The following is a 23,057-nucleotide window of genomic DNA, read 5'->3' on the forward strand; positions in this document are numbered from 1 at the left end:
ATTGACACTCTTTGTTAAGGTTTGAAGATGTCTGTAGTACCTTTTCTAGAGACCAAATCATACAGTGTGTGTGAAAGAGGAGGAGTGTTACCACGGGAAACAGTTTCTGTGCAAAGAGGAGGAGTGTTACCACGGGAAACAGTTTCTGTGCAAAGAGGAGGAGTGTTACCACGGGAAACAGTTTCTGTGCAAAGTGGAGGAGTGTTACCACGGGAAACAGATTCCGTGCAAAGAGGAGGAGTGTTACCACGGGAAACAGATTCCGTGCAAAGAGGAGGAGTGTTACCACGGGAAACAGATTCCGTGCAAAGAGGAGGAGTGTTACCACGGGAAACAGATTCCGTGCAAAGAGGAGGAGTGTTACCACGGGAAACAGTTTCCGTGCAAAGTGGAGGAGTGTTACCACGGGAAACAGATTCCGTGCAAAGAGGAGGAGTGTTACCACGGGAAACAGATTCCGTGCAAAGAGGAGGAGTGTTACCACGGGAAACAGTTTCCGTGCAAAGTGGAGGAGTGTTACCACGGGAAACAGATTCCGTGCAAAGAGGAGGAGTGTTACCACGGGAAACAGATTCCGTGCAAAGAGGAGGAGTGTTACCACGGGAAACAGTTTCCGTGCAAAGAGGAGGAGTGTTACCACGGGAAGCAGTTTCCGTGCAAAGAGGAGGAGTGTTACCACGGGAAACAGTTTCCGTGCAAAGAGGAGGGGGTTTCCAAAGCTCTGGTTGAAGAAAAGTTCACTGATGGTGCCGTCCTAATTGTTGGTGTTATTTTTGCTGTTATAAAAATGAACTGACTCATAGGAACGAGTGGCGCTGAAGATATAGCGTCCAATCCCTCATCCCAGTAGGGGAGTATCATGGGTGTAGTAAGTCAGGTTGGAGTAGGAACGAGTGGCGCTGTCGATATAACTGCCACAACCCTCTGTAGATTGTCAACTCCCAGGCTGCCTCTGGGGTCTTCCAATGGATTTATTGTCCGCAACAGTTCCATCTGTGTGTTGCTGATGGTGAACTGGATCTGTGGCACAATCACCACATCCGACCAATACAGAGCTGCGGCGCCAGTGGTGGGAGGAGCTGAGGTGGAGGTGGTGGTGGAGGAGCTGAGGTGGTGGTGGTGGAGGAGCTGAGGTGGTGGTGGAGGAGCTGAGGTGGTGGTGATTGGAGAAGCTGAGGTGGTGGTGGTGGTGGAGCTGAGGTGGTGGTGGAGGAGCTGAGGTGGTGGTGGTGGTGGTGGAGCTGAGGTGGTGGTGGAGGAGCTGAGGTGGTGGTGATTGGAGGAGCTGAGGTGGTGGTGGTGGTGGAGCTGAGGTGGTGGTGGTGGAGGAGCTGAGGTGGTGGTGGTGGTGGTGGAGCTGAGGTGGTGGTGGAGGAGCTGAGGTGGTGGTGGTGGTGGTGGAGGAGCTGAGGTGGAGGTGGTGGTGGTGGAGGAGCTGAGGTGGTGGTGGTGGAGGAGCTGAGGTGGTGGTGGTGGTGGAGGAGCTGAGGTGGAGGTGGTGGTGGAGGAGCTGAGGTGGTGGTGGTGGAGGAGCTGAGGTGGAGGTGGTGGAGGAGCTGAGGTGGTGGTGGTGGAGGAGCTGAGGTGGTGGAGGAGCTGAGGTGGTGGTGGTGGTGGTGGTGGTGGTGGAGCTGAGGTGGTGGTGGTGGTGGTGGTGGTGGTGGAGCTGAGGTGGTGGAGGAGCTGAGGTGGTGGTGGTGGTGGTGGTGGTGGAGCTGAGGTGGTGGTGGTGGAGGAGCTGAGGTGGTGGTGGTGGAGGAGCTGAGGTGGAGGTGGTGGTGGTGGTGGTGGTGGTGGTGGTGGTGGTGGAGCTGAGGTGGTGGTGGTGGAGGAGCTGAGGTGGTGGTGGTGGAGGAGCTGAGGTGGAGGTGGTGGTGGAGGAGCTGAGGTGGAGGTGGTGGTAGAGGAGCTGAGGTGGAGGTGGTGGTGGTGGTGGTGGTGGTGGTGGAGCTGAGGTGGTGGTGGTGGAGGAGCTGAGGTGGAGGTGGTGGAGGAGCTGAGGTGGTGGTGGTGGTGGAGGAGCTGAGGTGGAGGTGATGGTGGTGGAGCTGAGGTGGAGGTGGTGGTGGAGGAGCTGAGGTGGAGGTGATGGTGGTGGAGCTGAGGTGGAGGTGATGGTGGTGGAGCTGAGGTGGAGGTGGTGGTGGAGGAGCTGAGGTGGAGGTGATGGTGGTGGAGCTGAGGTGGAGGTGGTGGTGGAGGAGCTGAGGTGGAGGTGGTGGAAGAGCTGAGGTGGTGGTGGTGGTGGTGGAGCTGAGGTGGTGGTGGTGGTGGTGGTGGAGGAGCTGAGGTGGTGGTGGTGGTGGTGGTGGAGGAGCTGAGGTGGTGGTGGTGGTGGAGGAGCTGAGGTGGTGGTGGAGGAGCTGAGGTGGAGGTGGTGGAGGAGCTGAGGTGGAGGTGGTGGAGGAGCTGAGGTGGAGGTGGTGGAGGAGCTGAGGTGGAGGTGGTGGTGGAGGAGCTGAGGTGGAGGTGGTGGAGGAGCTGAGGTGGAGGTGGTGGAGGAGCTGAGGTGGTGGTGGTGGAGGAGCTGAGGTGGAGGTGGTGGTGGAGGAGCTGAGGTGGAGGTGGTGGTGGAGGAGCTGAGGTGGAGGTGGTGGAGGAGCTGAGGTGGTGGTGGTGGTGGAGGAGCTGAGGTGGTGGTGGTGGTGGTGCTGGAGGAGCTGAGGTGGTGGTGGTGGTGGTGGTGGTGGAGGAGCTGAGGTGGTGGTGATTGGAGGAGCTGAGGTGGTGGTGGTGGTGGAGGAGCTGAGGTGGTGGAGGTGGTGGAGGAGCTGAGGTGGTGGAGGTGGTGGTGGAGCTGAGGTGGTGGTGGTGGAGGAGCTGAGGTGGAGGTGGTGGAGGAGCTGAGGTGGAGGTGGTGGAGGAGCTGAGGTGGAGGTGGTGGTGGAGGAGCTGAGGTGGAGGTGGTGGAGGAGCTGAGGTGGAGGTGGTGGAGGAGCTGAGGTGGTGGTGGTGGAGGAGCTGAGGTGGTGGTGGTGGAGGAGCTGAGGTGGAGGTGGTGGTGGAGGAGCTGAGGTGGAGGTGGTGGTGGAGGAGCTGAGGTGGAGGTGGTGGAGGAGCTGAGGTGGTGGTGGTGGTGGAGGAGCTGAGGTGGTGGTGGTGGTGGTGGTGGAGGAGCTGAGGTGGTGGTGGTGGTGGTGGTGGAGGAGCTGAGGTGGTGGTGATTGGAGGAGCTGAGGTGGTGGTGGTGGTGGTGGAGGAGCTGAGGTGGTGGAGGTGGTGGAGGAGCTGAGGTGGTGGAGGTGGTGGTGGAGCTGAGGTGGTGGTGGTGGAGGAGCTGAGGTGGTGGTGGTGGTGGTGGTGGAGGAGCTGAGGTGGTGGTGGTGGTGGTGGAGGAGCTGAGGTGGAGGTGAAGCTGAGGTGGTGGTGGTGGAGGTGGAGCTGAGGTGGTGGTGGTGGTGGAGGAGCTGAGGTGGAGGTGGTGGTGGAGCTGAGGTGGTGGTGGTGGAGGAGCTGAGGTGGAGGTGGTGGTGGAGGAGCTGAGGTGGAGGTGGTGGTGGAGGAGCTGAGGTGGAGGTGGTGGAGGAGCTGAGGTGGTGGTGGTGGTGGAGGAGCTGAGGTGGTGGTGGTGGTGGTGGTGGAGGAGCTGAGGTGGTGGTGGTGGTGGTGGTGGAGGAGCTGAGGTGGTGGTGATTGGAGGAGCTGAGGTGGTGGTGGTGGTGGAGGAGCTGAGGTGGTGGTGATTAGAGGAGCTGAGGTGGTGGTGGTGGAGGAGCTGAGGTGGTGGTGGTGGTGGAGGAGCTGAGGTGGTGTTGGTGGTGGAGCTGAGGTGGTGGTGGTGGAGGAGCTGAGGTGGTGGTGGTGGTGGTGGTGGAGGAGCTGAGGTGGTGGTGGTGGAGGAGCTGAGGTGGTGGTGGTGGTGGAGGAGCTGAGGTGGTGGTGGTGGTGGAGCTGAGGTGGTGGTGGTGGAGGAGCTGAGGTGGTGGTGGTGGTGGTGGTGGTGGAGGAGCTGAGGTGGTGGTGGTGGTGGTGGAGGAGCTGAGGTGGAGGTGAAGCTGAGGTGGTGGTGGTGGAGGTGGAGCTGAGGTGGTGGTGGTGGTGGAGGAGCTGAGGTGGAGGTGGTGGAGGAGCTGAGGTGGTGGTGGTGGTGGAGCTGAGGTGGTGGAGGAGCTGAGGTGGTGGTGGTGGAGGTGGAGGAGCTGATGTGGTGGAGGAGCTGAGGTGGAGGTGGAGGAGCTGAGGTGGAGGTGGTGGAGGAGCTGAGGTGGTGGTGGTGGAGGTGGAGGAGCTGATGTGGTGGAGGAGCTGAGGTGGTGGTGGTGGTGGAGGAGCTGAGGTGGAGGTGGTGGAGGAGCTGAGGTGGTGGAGGTGGTGGTGGAGGAGCTGAGGTGGCGGGGGTGGAGCTGAGGTGGTGATGGTGGAGGAGCTGAGGTGGTGGTGGTGGAGGAGCTGAGGTGGAGGTGGTGGTGGTGGTGGTGGTGGTGGTGGTGGTGGAGCTGAGGTGGTGGTGGTGGAGGAGCTGAGGTGGTGGTGGTGGAGGAGCTGAGGTGGTGGTGGTGGAGGAGCTGAGGTGGAGGTGGTGGAGGAGCTGAGGTGGTGGAGGTGGAGGAGGAGGAGGAGCTGAGGTGGTGGTGGTGGTGGTGGTGGAGGTGGAGGAGGAGCTGAGGTGGTGGTGGTGGTGGTGGTGGTGGAGGAGCTGAGGTGGTGGTGGTGGAGGAGCTGAGGTGGTGGTGGTGGAGGAGCTGAGGTGGAGGTGGAGGTGGTGGTGGTGGAGGAGCTGATGTGGAGGTGGTGGAGGAGCAGAGGTGGAGGAGGAGCTGAGGTGGTGGTGGTGGTGGTGGTGGTGGTGGAGGAGCTGAGGTGGTGGTGGAGGAGCTGAGGTGGTGGGGGTGGAGCTGAGGTGGTGGTGGTGGAGGAGCTGAGGTGGTGGTGGTGGAGGAGCTGAGGTGGAGGTGGTGGTGGTGGTGGTGGTGGTGGTGGTGGTGGTGGTGGAGCTGAGGTGGTGGTGGTGGAGGAGCTGAGGTGGTGGTGGTGGAGGAGCTGAGGTGGAGGTGGTGGAGGAGCTGAGGTGGTGGAGGAGCTGAGGTGGTGGTGGTGGTGGTGGAGGAGCTGAGGTGGTGGTGGTGGTGGTGGAGGAGCTGAGGTGGTGGTGGTGGTGGTGGTGGAGGAGCTGAGGTGGTGGTGGTGGAGGAGCTGAGGTGGTGGTGGTGGAGGAGCTGAGGTGGAGGTGGAGGTGGTGGTGGTGGAGGAGCTGAGGTGGTGGGGGTGGTGGTGTAAGGTGCTGAGGTGGTGGTGGTGGTGGTGGTGGAGGAGCTGAGGTGGTGGGGGTGGTGGTGGAAGAGCTGAGGTGGTGGTGGTGGAGGAGCTGAGGTGGTGGTGGTGGTGGTGGTGGTGGTGGAGGAGCTGAGGTGGTGGTGGTGGTGGTGGTGGTGGTGGTGGAGGAGCTGAGGTGGTGGGGGTGGTGGTGTAAGGTGCTGAGGTGGTGGAGGTGGTGGTGGTGGTGGAGGAGCTGAGGTGGTGGAGGCGCACCTCATTGTTGATGTCAGTGATCTGCTCTGTCTCCAAGAAGGTTCCCGTTGTCCTTTGCCTCTTGCTGATGTGGAGGTGGTGGAGGAGCTGAGGTGGAGGAGGAGCTGAGGTGGTGGTGGTGGTGGTGGTGGTGGAGGAGCTGAGGTGGTGGGGGTGGTGGTGTAAGGTGCTGAGGTGGTGGTGGTGGTGGTGGTGGTGGAGGAGCTGAGGTGGTGGGGGTGGTGGTGGAAGAGCTGAGGTGGTGGTGGTGGAGGAGCTGAGGTGGTGGTGGTGGTGGTGGTGGTGGTGGAGGAGCTGAGGTGGTGGTGGTGGTGGTGGTGGTGGTGGAGGAGCTGAGGTGGTGGGGGTGGTGGTGTAAGGTGCTGAGGTGGTGGAGGTGGTGGTGGTGGTGGAGGAGCTGAGGTGGTGGAGGCGCACCTCATTGTTGATGTCAGTGATCTGCTCTGTCTCCAAGAAGGTTCCCGTTGTCCTTTGCCTCTTGCAGGAACTCCTCTGCAGCAGCAATCAAATGACCGCTTGCCCACCAAAAGCTCAGTTTCTAGCCTGAAAAATAGACAACAGACCCGATTGGTCGAGTGAAATTGTATTTTTATGTAGCTACCAACCCCTAAAGTGTTCACTTATCTAATCTGTGCCAACTCTCAGAGCCTCTGACCTATGATGACACTTGTGCATTTACAGGCGATGCAGTTTTAACTACAAACTAACTAAAAAAGGTTCTTCATACAGACATTAGTATAGCTACTGTACAATAACGTTAGCTAGTTAACATTTTATAGATTCCATAACTAGATTATGGACAATTAACGTTAGCCAGCTATCTTGAGTTCAGTTTAATGTAAATGGCAGGCAGATCTATCCAGCTAGTTAATGTTGGAAGCTAGGTAGCGTTATATTATCTAGCTACAGCCGTTACACCCCTCCCTCTCAACACCTAGCTAGCTAGCTATTTAACTTAACGTTACCTGGCAATTGACGGTTTGACGTCCGTCTCTTCTGTCCGTGAGAGGCAGTCCGTTGCAATCAGAGATGGTGTAATTTAACATTTTCGAGAAACTGCGCAGCCATTGTTATAATTAGCTAGCTAATTTTACCTCAGAAGAACATAAAGTTGAATGAATGTCTTTCATCGGTACCTGAGAGCGCGAGCAGCTCGGGAATTGGTGCGGAGGCCTAACGACCTCGATATAAACAAGGATCATCAGTGACCAACTCTATGAGTCATAGCATATGTATCGGTGAATCGCTGCGACATATGACAAAATTAGTGATACTGTACTCAATGTGTAATAACTACATTTTTTAAAACAGAAATGGACGTGTTAAATGATTATGTGATGTGCAGTCCTATTCAGGTGCTGATTGGCCAACAAGCTTAGTTGACATGTATCTTTCTTGACATGCATAGACCCAAATTACCGTCCCACATATAAAGGACTATCAATGAGGTAAACCCAGTTAGTGGCTTCATGTCTCGTGTCCAACCTGCCAGCTAGACACTAAACAGTTATAGATACCAGACTCCAGGACCCCAATCCATTCTCTTTGTAGTGACTGATACTATGATGATACCAGATTGATACTATGATGATACCAGATTGATACTATGATGATACCAGATTGATACTACGATGATACCAGATTGATACTACGATGATACCAGATTGATACTACGATGATACCAGATTGATCCTATGATGATACCAGATTGATACTATGATGATACCAGATTGATACTATGATGATACCAGATTGATACTATGATGATACCAGATTGATACTACGATGATACCAGAATAATACTACGATGATACCAGATTGATACTACGATGATACCAGATTGATACTACGATGATACCAGATTGATACTACGATGATACCAGATTGATACTATAATGATACCAGATTGATACTACGATGATACCAGATTGATACTATGATGATACCAGATTGATACTATGATGATACCAGATTGATACTATGATGATACCAGATTGGTACTACGATGATACCAGATTGATACTACGATGATACCAGATTGATACTATGATGATACCAGATTGACACTATGATGATACCAGATTGACACTACGATGATACCAGATTGATACTACGATGATACCAGATTGATACTACGATGATACCAGATTGATACTACGATGATACCAGATTGATACTACGATGATACCAGATTAATACTATGATGATACAAGATTGATACTATGATGATACAAGATTGACACTACGATGATACCAGATTGATACTACGATGATACCAGATTGATACTACGATGATACCAGATTGATACTATGATGATACCAGATTGATACTAGGATGATACCAGATTGATACTATGATGATACCAGATTGATACTATGATGATACCAGATTGATACTAGGATGATACCAGATTGATACTAGGATGATACCAGATTGATACTAGGATGATACCAGATTAATACTATGATGATACCAGATTGATACTATGGTGATACCAGATTGATACTATGGTGATACCAGATTGATACTAGGATGATACCAGATTGATACTACGATGATACCAGATTGATACTAGGATGATACCAGATTGATACTACGATGATACCAGATTGATACTACGATGATACCAGATTGATACTACGATGATACCAGATTGATACTACGATGATACCAGATTGATACTACGGTGATACCAGATTGATACTACGATGATACCAGATTGATACTACGATGATACCAGATTGATACTATGATGATACCAGATTGATACTATGATGATACCAGATTGATACTAGGATGATACCAGATTGATACTACGATGATACCAGATTGATACTACGATGTTACCAGATTGATACTAGGATGATACCAGATTAATACTATGATGATACCAGATTGATACTATGGTGATACCAGATTGATACTACGATGATACCAGATTGATACTACGATGATACCAGATTGATACTATGATGATACCAGATTGATACTATGATGATACCAGATTGATACTACGATGATACCAGATTGATACTACGATGATACCAGATTGATACTACGATGATACCAGATTGATACTATGATGATACCAGATTGATACTATGATGATACCAGATTGATACTATGATGATACCAGATTGATACTACGATGATACCAGATTGATACTACGATGATACCAGATTGATACTATGATGATACCAGATTAATACTACGACGATACCATATTGATACTACGGTGATACCAGATTGATACTACGATGATACAAGATTAATACTACGATGATACCAGATTGATACTACGATGATACCAGATTGATACTACGATGATACCAGATTGATACTACGATGATACCAGATTAATATTATGATGATACCAGATTGATACTATGGTGATACCAGATTGATACTAGGATGATACCAGATTGATACTATGATGATACCAGATTGATACTACGATGATACCAGATTGATACTACGATGATACCAGATTGATACTACGATGATACCAGATTGATACTACGATGATACCAGATTGATACTACGATGATACCAGATTGATACTACGATGATACCAGATTGATACTACGATGATACAAGATTAATACTACGATGATACCAGATTGATACTACGATGATACCAGATTGATACTACGATGATACCAGATTGATACTACGATGATACCAGATTGATACTACGATGATACCAGATTGATACTACGATGATGCCAGATTGATACTACGATGATACCAGATTGATACTACGATGATACCAGATTGATACTAGGATGATACCAGATTGATACTAGGATGATACCAGATTGATACTAGGATGATACCAGATTGATACTACGATGATACCAGATTGATACTATGATGATGCCAGATTAAAACTATGATGATACCAGATTGATACTATGATGATACCAGATTGATACTACGATGATACCAGATTGATACTACGATGATACCAGATTGATACTATGATGTTACCAGACTCCAGGACCCCAATGAATTCTCTCCCAAACACACAATATCCTCAACTCAAATCCAGAGTGTGTGGGTTAGCATGTACAGCATATCTCAGTGTGGGTTAGCATGTACAGTATATCTCAGTGTGGGTTAGCATATCTCAGTGTGGGTTAGCATGTACAGTATATCTCAGTGTGGGTTAGCATGTACAGTATATCTCAGTGTGGGTTAGCATGTACAGTATATCTCAGTGTGGGTTAGCATGTACAGTATATCTCAGTGTGGGTTAGCATGTACAGTATATCTCAGTGTGGGTTAGCATGTACAGTATATCTCAGTGTGGGTTAGCATGTACAGTATGCCTCAGTGTGGGTTAGCATGTACAGTATATCTCAGTGTGGGTTAGCATGTACAGTATATCTCAGTGTGGGTTAGCATGTACAGTATATCTCAGTGTGGGTTAGCATGTACAGTATATCTCAGTGTGGGTTAGCATGTACAGTATATCTCAGTGTGGGTTAGCATGTACAGTATATCTCAGTGTGGGTTAGCATGTACAGTATATCTCAGTGTGGGTTAGCATGTACAGTATATCTCAGTGTGGGTTAGCATGTACAGTATATCTCAGTGTGGGTTAGCATGTACAGTATATCTCAGTGTGGGTTAGCATGTACAGTATATCTCAGTGTGGGTTAGCATGTACAGTATATCTCAGTGTGGGTTAGCATGTACAGTATATCTCAGTGTGGGTTAGCATGTACAGTATATCTCAGTGTGGGTTAGCATGTACAGTATATCTCAGTGTGGGTTAGCATGTACAGTATATCTCAGTGTGGGTTAGCATGTACAGTATATCTCAGTGTGGGTTAGCATGTACAGTATATCTCAGTGTGGGTTAGCATGTACAGTATATCTCAGTGTGGGTTAGCATGTACAGTATATCTCAGTGTGGGTTAGCATGTACAGTATATCTCAGTGTGGGTTAGCATGTACAGTATATCTCAGTGTGGGTTAGCATGTACAGTATATCTCAGTGTGGGTTAGCATGTACAGTATATCTCAGTGTGGGTTAGCATGTACAGTATATCTCAGTGTGGGTTAGCATGTACAGTATATCTCAGTGTGGGTTAGCATGTACAGTATATCTCAGTGTGGGTTAGCATGTACAGTATATCTCAGTGTGGGTTAGCATGTACAGTATATCTCAGTGTGGGTTAGCATGTACAGTATGCCTCAGTGTGTGTGTGATGCATGTATGTGTGTCTCTCTGTCCCTGCGTGTAGCTCACTGCCTGTGTGTACTTGGTGTGTGTGTGTGTGTGTGGTCAGCTGGATTCCACCCAGATCATCAGGCGTTGCACATTGTGTGTCAGGGTGAATCTGACTCGTCCTCCTCATCCCTCTCTCCTCTCCCCCACTACTCCCTCTGTTCATTACGCTTCTCTGTCTGTTGTTGCACTCCTTGCTTCCGACTCTGTGCCCTCCTTTCGCTTCACACTCCTCTCGTACACACACACACACACACACACACACACACACACACACACACACACACACACACACACACACACACACACACACCAGCCCGCCCTCCCGCCCTCCCTTCACCCTCCATCTGTGCGTTTAACATTTGGATCACTTGTCTTTTCTTCTTGTGAACCCAAACTAAACCGCTGAACATCTGTCTACGGTAGACTTGTCTTCCCAACTCTCTCTCCCCCTCTCTCTCTTCCCAACTCTCTCTCTTCCCAACTCTCTCTCTTCCCAACTCTCTCTCTGCCTCTTTCTGTCTGTGTGTGTGTGTGTGTTAGACGCTAGACTTCAGAATATCTTTCTGCTTCTGCATCGTCCTGATTTCTCCTAACAGCACGACGGTGATGTGATTTAGTACACAACACTTAAAACTAGATGCTGATGAAGGCACCCCCTCCTTGTTTCAGTCCACTTTATTTTGTTCCTAATGAATACAGCCCTGGTCTCTTGGTCCTTCACATTCATTCTTCCATCTCCCCCTCTCTCTCTCTCTCTCTCTCGCTCTCGCTCTCTCGCTCTCTCCCACCCCCCCTCTCTTTCTTTCTCTCTCTCTCCCCCTCCCCCCTACCTCCCTCTGTCCTGACTCACTGCGTGTACAGAGTCCGCCGGTGCAGTTCTTGCTCTCCATCATGCTCCCACTACAGTGGAGTCCTCCGTTTCGGGGCGGGGGGGCCTGACACTCCCTGCTTGTCCAATGGGTACATTCTGTCCCACACACTGACCACTTGGCCCACTCTGTCCAGCCTCCGTCCACTACAGGGGTCAGAGGTCAGGGGTTAGAGGGCAAGGGGTCAAAATTAACTAACGAACTAACAAACTAACAAGCTGGCTAACTAGCAGTAGGTACAAATCTGACCTTAACCTTGAATTAAAATCAATAATATCATTTTTGTTTTCAGGAATACAATATAGACAATATTGACATTGCAGCTGATCTATCTAAGGGGAAATCACTCAGTTCTGCCTCCAGGACAAGACTCATGACAATATAGGTCAACCTGTGTTTTTAACAAGCCCACCTGTCAATCATTTTTACCTGAACATATAGTGGTGCATGTAATTCTCTGAGTAGGCGGGCCCTCGCAGAAGGCTCCCCCGTTTAGAGGAGCGGGATTGGTGCAGCTGCGTGTCCGTCTCTGCCAGCCCCGCCCACAGTGGGCGTTACACTCCAACCACTCAGTCCACGAAGACCAGCCCCCACTCACTGAGAGATAGAGAGAGAATTAAAGAGAAAGAGAGAATTAAAGAGTGAGAGAGAATTAAAGAGAGAGAGAGAGAGAGAGAGAGAGAGAGAGAGAGAGAGAGAGAGAGAGAGAGAGAGAGAGACAGAGAGAGAGAGAGAGAGAGAGAGAGAGAGAGAGAGAGAGAGAGAGAGAGAGAGAGAGAGAGAGAGAATTAAAGAGAGAGAGAGAGAGAGAGAGAGAGAGAGAGAGAGAGAGAGAGAGAGAGAGAGAGAGAATTAAAGAGAGAGAGAGAGTGCAGAGACTCAAAACAGGAGAGTACTTTATCTGGTTAAAAATCAACAAGGAGGCTCTTTCAACCGATTAAAAGCTCTTCCTCTGTGCCTTACATGTTTACAGTCCCCTACTTTAATGAAGAGAGTTTCTCCATTCTAGAAGGGGAGATGAGTCACTGTCAGGCCCAAGGTAACGTACTGGTCTGTGGAGACCTGACTGCTAGAACACCAGAAAAACTAGGCACTATTAACAGTCATGGGGACAAACACCTACCGGGAAACAAATCCCTATCAGAATCCTGTGGATAACCCCAATTACAGAAGAATAATTATTAACTACGTACTCTACAACCCAAAAAGTCCTGTGGTGCTGATGGTATTTTAAATCAAATGATCAAATATACAGACAACAAATTCAAATCGGCTATACTCAAACTCTTCAACATTATCCTAAATGCAGGTATTTCCCCCCGATATTTGGAACCGAGGATTGATCTCATCAATCTATAAAAATGGAGACAAATTTGGCCCAAATAATTACAGAGGAATTTGCGTTAAACAGCAAACTTTTGGGGGGAAAATTCAGTGTAGTATTATAAATAGACGACTACGTCATTTCCTTGACGAATACAACATCATGAGCAGAAAGGCAGATTGGATTTTTACCAAATTACTACAAACAGACCACCACATACACCCTCCTCACTGACAAACAAGTTAACCACATAATACACAAAACAACGCTTGATTAGAATACTTAAGAGTGTTTTTTTTTACGTTAAATGATTATACACAAATCTACTGCCACTAACATGATGTCATGTATACAACCATCTCAGCTCTGCAGATTTCTCTGCGAAGAGACAGAATCATTAGATCATTTATTTTGGGTATCCCATCTATGTAGCTTGTTTCAGGAACGGCAGAAAAAAAATCAAAAACATTTATCTGGAATTAACCAAATAGCACTTTTTGGGAGATTTGGAAAAACCAGAGTCAATCAACAATATAACAATACTTTTAGTAAAAAATATTTATATTTTATTTACAATCTGTAGATATTAACGATGAGACAGTCTACAGGTCGGAGGTGATGGCTCTGGTGGAGTCAGGAAAACAACTTCTCCCTCAACGTCAACAAAAACAAAGGAGCTGATCGTGGACTTCAGGAAACAGCAGAGGGAGCACGGGGCTGCAGTGGAGAAGGTGAAAAGCTTCAGGTTCCTCGGTGTACACATCACTGAACATCTGAAATGGTCCACCCACACAGACAGTGTGATGAAGTCGGCGCAACAGCGCCTCTTCAACCTCAGGAGGCTGAAGAAACTTGGCTTGGCCCCTAAGACCCTCACAAACTTGTACAGATGCACCATTGAGAGCATCCTGCCGGGCTGTATCACCGCCTGGTTTGGCAACTGCACCGTCCGCAACCGTAAGGCTCTCCAGATGGTAGTGCGGTCTGCACAACGCATCACCAGGAGCACTGCCAGCCCTTCAGGACATCTACACCACCCGATGTCACAGGAAGGCCATATATATATATATATGGAGACAGCAGTTTGTTAAAGATGGGACATTTTATCACGCAAGTCTATTTACAAAGTACCAATTACTTGTGTGCGTGTTAATGAATAACGTACAGATTGGTTTCCCCACACCCTAGGGGGGTTAAACAAGGAGATGCCTTATCGCCTTATCTTTGTTTGCTTTGTTTAAAAAAAATTATAAAAGATTTTGTAAAATAGATGAAACAGTTAAATATTGGAGTAAGATATGATGATGAAATGCAAAGTTTTATATACTGATGATGTTATTATGATGTCAGAAACTGAACAAGACATGAACAACATGTTGTTATGTCCAGTCTGTTGGTGTAAAAGATGGAGACTCATCATCAACCAGACTAAAACACAGATAATGACTTGGTGTAAAAGATGGAGACTCATCATCAACCAGACTAAAACACAGATAATGACTTGGTGTAAAAGATGGAGACTCATGATCAACCAGACTAAAACACAGATAATGACTTGGTGTAAAAGATGGAGACTCATCATCAACCAGACTAAAACACAGATAATGACTTGGTGTAAAAGATGGAGACTCATCATTAACCAGACTAAAACACAGATAATGACTTGGTGTAAAAGATGGAGACTCATCATCAACCAGACTAAAACACAGATAATGACTTGGTGTAAAAGATGGAGACTCATCATCAACCAGACTAAAACACAGATAATGACTTGGTGTAAAAGATGGAGACTCATCATCAACCAGACTAAAACACAGATAATGACTTGGTGTAAAAGATGGAGACTCATCATTAACCAGACTAAAACACAGATAATGACTTGGTGTAAAAGATGGAGACTCATCATTAACCAGACTAAAACACAGATAATGACTTGGTGTAAAAGATGGAGACTCATCATTAACCAGACTAAAACACAGATAATGACTTGGTGTAAAAGATGGAGACTCATCATTAACCAGACTAAAACACAGATAATGACTTGGTGTAACAGATGGAGACTCATCATTAACCAGACTAAAACACAGATAATGACTTGGTGTAAAAGATGGAGACTCATGATCAACCAGACTAAAACACAGATAATGACTTGGTGTAAAAGATGGAGACTCATCATTAACCAGACTAAAACACAGATAATGACTTGGTGTAAAAGATGGAGACTCATGATCAACCAGACTAAAACACAGATAATGACTTGGTGTAAAAGATGGAGACTCATCATTAACCAGACTAAAACACACAAAAAAACAGCTACTAAGGGAAGTGTTTTTCAGTTTTGTTTTGGAGAAGACATTATTGAGTTTACTAGCAATTATAAATATTTGGGTATGTTTATTGATGAACATAAAACACAGATAGTAAAGCTCTTGGGGGAGTTACAGGAAAAACCAAAACATTTAAAGACATTGGTTACGCTATGTACTTCAAACTGTATCAGACATGCGTGGGTCCTGTTCTAGACTATTCAGCAGGAGGGTGGGTCCTGTTCTAGACTATTCAGCAGGAGGGTGGGTCCTGTTCTAGACTATTCAGCAGGAGTGTGGGTCCTGTTCTAGACTATTCAGCAGGAGGGTGGGTCCTGTTCTAGACTATTCAGCAGGAGTGTGGGTCCTGTTCTAGACTATTCAGCAGGAGGGTGGGTCCTGTTCTAGACTATTCAGCAGGAGGGTGGGTCCTGTTCTAGACTATTCAGCAGGAGTGTGGGTCCTGTTCTAGACTATTCAGCAGGAGGGTGGGTCCTGTTCTAGACTATTCAGCAGGAGTGTGGGGTGCTAAGAGGCATCTCAAAAACAAACATGTCCATAACAGAGCAGTACCTTACACGTTTGCACCGTTACTTGCAATAACTGGGAATATGGGCTGGGAACCCTGTAAGGTGAGATGGAAGGCGTGAATGGTGAGACTTTGGAATAGACTGTTGGATAGGCCAACTGCCAGAATAGCTAGTCAAGTTTTTCAATGGGATCTATCTATAAGGGGAGCCTGGGCGACGGAAATGTCTGACCTTTTTCAACAGTCTGATTGTGAACATCTGTACGAAAACCAAATTAAGGGAGACATAGATATTATTATGAGGAAGCTCGGCCCCAGTGATGTACTGGGCCGTACGCACTACCCTCTGTAGCGCCTTACGGTCAAGATGATGAGCAATTGCCATACCAGGCGGTGATGCAACCGGTCAGGATGCTCTCGATGGTGCAGCTCTAGAACTTATTGAGGATCTGGGGACCCATGCCAAATCTTTTCCTGAGGTGGGAAAAGGTGTTGTCGTGCCCTCTTCATGGCTGTCTTGGTGTGTTTGGACCATGATAGTTTGTTGGTGATGTGGACACCAAGGAACTTGAAACTCTCGACCCGCTCCACTACAGCCCCGTCGATGAGAATGGGGGCGTGTTCAGCCTTCCTTTTCCTGTAGTCCACGATCAGCTCCTTTGTCACATTGAGAGAGAGGTTGTTGTCCTGGTTGTTGTCCTAGTTGTTGACCTGGTTGTTGACCTGGTTGTTGTCATGGTTGTCCTGGTTGTTGACCTGGTTGTTGACCTGGTTGTTGACCTGGTTGTTGTCATGGTTGTCCTGGTTGTTGACCTGGTTGTTGTCCTGGTTGTTGACCTGGTTGTTGTCCTGGTTGTTGACCTGGTTGTTGTCCTGGTTGTTGTCCTGGTTGTTGTCCTGGTTGTTGACCTGGTTGTTGTCCTGGTTGTTGTCCTGGTTGTTGACCTGGTTGTTGTCCTGGTTGTTGTCCTGGTTGTTGTCCTGGTTGTTGACCTGGTTGTTGACCTGGTTGTTGACCTGGTTGTTGTCCTGGTTGTTGACCTGGTTGTTGACCTGGTTGTTGACCTGGTTGTTGTCCTGGTTGTTGACCTGGTTGTTGTCCTGGTTGTTGTCCTGGTTGTTGACCTGGTTGTTGACCTGGTTGTTGTCCTGGTTGTTGACCTGGTTGTTGTCCTGGTTGTTGTCCTGGTTGTTGTCCTAGTTGTTGACCTGGTTGTTGACCTGGTTGTTGTCATGGTTGTTGTCCTGGTTGTTGACCTGGTTGTTGTCCTGGTTGTTGTCCTGGTTGTTGTCCTAGTTGTTGACCTGGTTGTTGACCTGGTTGTTGTCATGGTTGTTGACCTGGTTGTTGACCTGGTTGTTGACCTGGTTGTTGACCTGGTTGTTGTCCTGGTTGTTGTCCTGGTTGTTGACCTGGTTGTTGACCTGGTTGTTGTCCTGGTTGTTGACCTGGTTGTTGTCCTGGTTGTTGTCCTGGTTGTTGACCTGGTTGTTGTCCTGGTTGTTGACCTGGTTGTTGACCTGGTTGTTGTCCTGGTTGTTGACCTGGTTGTTGACCTGGTTGTTGACCTGGTTGTTGTCCTGGTTGTTGACCTGGTTGTTGTCCTGGTTGTTGTCCTGGTTGTTGACCTGGTTGTTGTCCTGGTTGTTGACCTGGTTGTTGTCCTGGTTGTTGTCCTGGTTGTTGACCTGGTTGTTGTCCTGGTTGTTGACCTGGTTGTTGACCTGGTTGTTGACCTGGTTGTTGACCTGGTTGTTGTCCTGGTTGTTGTCCTAGCAACACACTACCGTTCCTCCCTACCTAAAAGCAAGAGATCGCTATGTGCACAAGTAAGATCAGGGATATTGAAACAGGTCGGTACTGTGGTGAAATGGAAGAGGAAAATAATATGTAACTATTGGGACCTCGAAGAAATAGAGAATTAAACACATTTTATCCTCTATTGCCCTTTCTACCACGATATACACTTGATCTTATTCCAGAAGGCACACCTGAAATGATTCTTTTTGTCCAATGTGTTTTTCTATTTGTGGAATATTTAGATAAAGCCAGGAATAAAAGAAAAAGGGATACCTATAATTAAATTATTCAAATATTTATCCTCTATGTGATTAGTGGTGTGTGTATATAGATTGTGTATATGCTTGTCCACCATTTTCATCTTCTCTTTGTGCCAGACTGGGTTCAAATTCCTTCTGTTTCATTTATCTGTATGTATGTATGTATATATTTTATTTAACCTTTATTTAAACTAGGCAAGTCAGTTAAGAACAAATTCTTATTTACAATGACGGCCTACACCGGCCAAACCCGGATGGCACTGGGCCAATTGTGCGCCGCCCTATGGGACTCCCAATCACGGCCGGTTGTGATACAGCCTGGATTCAAACCAGGGTGTATGTAGTGACTCCTCTAGCACTGAGATGCAGTGCCTGAGTCCGCTGCACCACTCGGGAGCTCATGTTGATGTATGTATATTATTTTACTGCTCTACGGATGTAATTATTGTTTGGATAACCTTATTTACCTTCCTGGGGTGGCAGGTAGCCTAGTGGTTAGAGCATTGGGACAGTAACTGAAAGGTTGCTGGATCGAATCCCCGAGCTGACAAGATAAAGATCTGTCATTCTGCCCCTGAACAAGGCAGTTAACCCACTGTTCCTAGGCCGTCATTGTAAATAAGAATTTTGTTCTTAACTGACTTATTCTAGTTAAATAAAAGGTTAAAAACATTTGTTTTTACTATTATGTATTGAGTTTTACCTTAAATGTTTTCACTCTTTATGCGATGCGCACTGCAGAGAACCACAGAAGAAGAATTACACTAATGATTGTTTATGTGTCTGTTAATCCCATAAGGGATGGGTTGATAACTGGAGATTGGACACCAAAATAACATTCATTCAGTCATTCATTCATTTCATTCATTCATTCATTGATTTCATTCATTCATTTATTTGTTAATTCATTAATTTCATTCATTCATTCGTTAATTCATTAATTTCATTCATTAATTTCATTCATTCATTTATTCGTTAATTCATTAATTTCATTCATTCATTCGTTAATTCATTCATTTCATTCATACATTCATTCATTCATTCTTAATTCCATTCTTTAACTTTTTTTTTTTTTTTTTGATTTGTGTGTATTGTTGTGTATTGTTAGATATTACTGCACTGTTGGAACTAAGAAAATAAGCATTTCTCTACATCCGCAATAACATCTGCTAAACATGTGTATGCGACTAAAGGAGGGTCTGCCAAAGGAGGGTCTGCTGTAGGCAGATGACCTGGTGCTGCTGTCTCCCACTAAGGAGGGTCTGCTGTACACAGATGACCTGGTGCTGCTGTCTCCCACTAAGGAGGGTCTGCTGTACACAGATGACCTGGTGCTGCTGTCTCCCACTAAGGAGGGTCTGCTGTCTCCCACTAAGGAGGGTCTGCTGTAGACAGATGACCTGGTGCTGCTGTCTCCCACTAAGGAGGGTCTGCTGTCTCCCACTAAGGAGGGTCTACTGTCTCCCACTAAGGAGGGTCTGCTGTACACAGATGACCTGGTGCTGCTGTCTCCCACTAAGGAGGGTCTGCTGTAGACAGATGACCTGGTGCTGCTGTCTCCCACTAAGGAGGATCTGCTGTAGACAGATGACCTGGTGCTGCTGTCTCCCACTAAGGAGGGTCTACTGTCTCCCACTAAGGAGGGTCTGCTGTCTCCCACTAAGGAGGGTCTGCTGTAGACAGATGACCTGGTGCTGCTGTCTCCCACTAAGGAGGGTCTGCTGTCTCCCACTAAGGAGGGTCTGCTGTAGACAGATGACCTGGTGCTGCTGTCTCCTACTAAGGAGGGTCTGCTGTAGACAGATGACCTGGTGCTGCTGTCTCCCACTAAGGAGGGTCTGCTGTAGACAGATGACCTGGTGCTGCTGTCTCCCACTAAGGAGGGTCTGCTGTCTCCCACTAAGGAGGGTCTGCTGTAGACAGATGACCTGGTGCTGCTGTCTCCCACTAAGGAGGGTCTGCTGTCTCCCACTAAGGAGGGTCTGCTGTAGACAGATGACCTGGTGCTGCTGTCTCCCACTAAGGAGGGTCTGCTGTAGACAGATGACCTGGTGCTGCTGTCTCCCACTAAGGAGGGTCTACTGTCTCCCACTAAGGAGGGTCTGCTGTAGACAGATGACCTGGTGCTGCTGTCTCCCACTAAGGAGGGTCTGCTGTAGACAGATGACCTGGTGCTGCTGTCTCCCACTAAGGAGGGTCTGCTGTAGGCAGATGACCTGGTGCTGCTGTCTCCCACTAAGGAGGGTCTGCTGTAGACAGATGACCTGGTGCTGCTGTTTCCCACTAAGGAGGGTCTGCTGTAGACAGATGACCTGGTGCTGCTGTCTCCCACTAAGGAGGGTCTGCTGTAGACAGATGACCTGGTGCTGCTGTCTCCCACTAAGGAGGGTCTGCTGTCTCCCACTAAGGAGGAGTTACAGCAGCATCTAGATCATCTGCACAGGTTCTGTCAGACCTGGACTCTGACCGTTAATCACAGGTTCTATCAGACCTGGGCTCTGACCGTTAACCACAGGTTCTGTCTGGGCTCTGACCGTTAACCACAGGTTCTGCCAGACCTGGGCTCTGACCGTTAACCACAGGTTCTGTCAGACCTGGGCTCTGACCGTTAACCACAGGTTCTGTCAGACCTGGGCTCTGACCGTTAACCACAGGTTCTGCCAGACCTGGGCTCTGACCGTTAACCACAGGTTCTGCCAGACCTGGGCTCTGACCGTTAACCACAGGTTCTGCCAGACCTGGGCTCTGACCGTTAATCACAGGTTCTGTCTGGGCTCTGACCGTTAACCACAGGTTCTGCCAGACCTGGGCTCTGACCGTTAACCACAGGTTCTGTCTGGGCCCTGACCGTTAACCACAGGTTCTGTCTGGACTCTGACCGTTAACCACAGGTTCTGTCTGGACTCTGACCGTTAACCACAGGTTCTGCCAGACCTGGGCTCTGACCATTAATCACAGGTTCTGTCTGGGCTCTGACCGTTAACCACAGGTTCTGCCAGACCTGGGCTCTGACCGTTAACCACAGGTTCTGTCTGGGCCCTGACCGTTAACCACAGGTTCTGTCTGGACTCTGACCGTTAACCACAGGTTCTGTCTGGACTCTGACCGTTAACCACAGGTTCTGCCAGACCTGGGCTCTGACCGTTAACCACAGGTTCTGCCAGACCTGGGCTCTGACCGTTAACCACAGGTTCTGTCAGACCTGGGCTCTGACCGTTAACCACAGGTTCTGTCAGACCTGGGCTCTGACCGTTAACCACAGGTTCTGTCAGACCTGGACTCTGACCGTTAACTACAGGTTCTGTCTGGGCTCTGACCGTTAACCACAGGTTCTGCCAGACCTGGGCTCTGACCGTTAACCACAGGTTCTGTCTGGACTCTGACCGTTAATCACAGGTTCTGCCAGACCTGGGCTCTGACCGTTAACCACAGGTTCTGTCAGACCGAATATAATGATATTCCAAAATACTTCCAGAAATCAGGATGACAAATATAAATTATATTTGGACCAATTAGAACACACCAAAAAACGACACGTATCTAGGACTAAATATCAGCAACACAGGTAGCTTTCACATGGTTGTGAACGAGCTGAGAGACAAAGCAATCTATGCCATTAAAAGGATAATTAAAATCAAAATTCCAATTAGAAACTCCTATTAACGCGTGTAGATCAGAATTGGGCCAATACCCCTCTCCTTTATTAGAATAGAAAAAAAGAGTCATCAAATTTTACAACCATCTAAAAACAAGTGACCCCAAAACCTTCCATCACACAGCTCTACAATGTCAAGAGATGAAACCAGAGAAGAGTCCCCTCAGCCAGCTGGTTCTGAGGCTCAGTTCACCAACCCAAACCAACCCCATAGAGCCTCAGGACAGCACTCAGAAAATCTGTCCCAATCAAATCATCACAAAGCAAAAATAAAAATATATATCACCTATTGGAAAGACACCACAAAACACAAAAAATCAAAGTAAACTTCAATGATATTTGTCTCTAAACAGACAGTACATGGTGGCAGACTATCTGACCACTGTGACTGATAGAAAACTGAGCAAAACATTGACTAGGTACAGACTCAGTGAGCACAGTCTGGCTGTAGAGACCGGTCGTCACAGACAAACCTGGCTGCCCAGAGAGGACAGTCTGGCTGTAGAGACCGGTCGTCACAGACAAACCTGGCTGCCCAGAGAGGACAGTCTGACTACAGAGACCGGTCGTCACAGACAAACCTGGCTGCCCAGAGAGGACAGTCTGGCTATAGAGACCGGTCGTCACAGACAAACCTGGCTGCCCAGAGAGGACAGTCTGGCTATAGAGACCGGTCGTCACAGACAAACCTGGCTGCCCAGAGAGGACAGTCTGGCTATAGAGACCGGTCGTCACAGACAAACCTGGCTGCCCAGAGAGGACAGTCTGGCTATAGAGACCGGTCGTCACAGACAAACCTGGCTGCCCAGAGAGGACAGTCTGGCTATAGAGACCGGTCGTCACAGACAAACCTGGCTGTCCAGAGAGGACAGTCAGGCTATAGAGACCGGTCGTCACAGACAAACCTGACTGCCCAGAGAGAACAGTCTGGCTATAGAGACCGGTCGTCACAGACAAACCTGGCTGCCCAGAGAGGACAGTCTGGCTATAGAGACCGGTCGTCACAGACAAACCTGGCTGCCCAGAGAGGACAGTCTGGCTATAGAGACCGGTCGTCACAGACAAACCTGGCTGCCCAGAGAGGACAGTCTGGCTATAGAGACCGGTCGTCACAGACAAACCTGGCTGCCCAGAGAGGACAGTCTGGCTATAGAGACCGGTCGTCACAGACAAACCTGACTGCCCAGAGAGAACAGTCTGGCTATAGAGACCGGTCGTCACAGACAAACCTGGCTGCCCAGAGAGGACAGTCTGGCTATAGAGACCGGTCGTCACAGACAAACCTGGCTGCCCAGAGAGGACAGTCTGGCTATAGAGACCGGTCGTCACAGACAAACCTGGCTGCCCAGAGAGGACAGTCTGGCTATAGAGACCGGTCGTCACAGACAAACCTGGCTGCCCAGAGAGGACAGTCTGGCTATAGAGACCGGTCGTCACAGACAAACCTGGCTGTCCAGAGAGGACAGTCAGGCTATAGAGACCGGTCGTCACAGACAAACCTGACTGCCCAGAGAGAACAGTCTGGCTATAGAGACCGGTCGTCACAGACAAACCTGGCTGCCCAGAGAGGACAGTCTGGCTATAGAGACCGGTCGTCACAGAC

At 48.6% G+C, this 23,057-nt stretch overlaps 1 protein-coding gene across 1 annotated transcript in view; it reads right to left on the reverse strand.

Moving 5' to 3' along the window:
• Positions 1 to 23,057, reverse strand: part of LOC129828542 (netrin receptor UNC5B-b-like) — a 217,420-nt gene that overhangs the window by 58,311 nt on the left and 136,052 nt on the right. Inside the window, exons 6-7 of the mRNA XM_055889563.1 lie at positions 12,009 to 12,176; positions 11,561 to 11,725 (exon numbers count right to left, since the gene is read on the reverse strand). Of these exons, the coding sequence (XP_055745538.1) occupies positions 11,561 to 11,725; positions 12,009 to 12,176 (333 nt within the window). The remainder of the gene's footprint in view (positions 1 to 11,560; positions 11,726 to 12,008; positions 12,177 to 23,057) is intronic.

The sequence above is a fragment of the Salvelinus fontinalis genome, chromosome 30 (genome assembly GCF_029448725.1).
Source record: "Salvelinus fontinalis isolate EN_2023a chromosome 30, ASM2944872v1, whole genome shotgun sequence".
NCBI classification, from domain to species: domain Eukaryota; kingdom Metazoa; phylum Chordata; class Actinopteri; order Salmoniformes; family Salmonidae; genus Salvelinus; species Salvelinus fontinalis.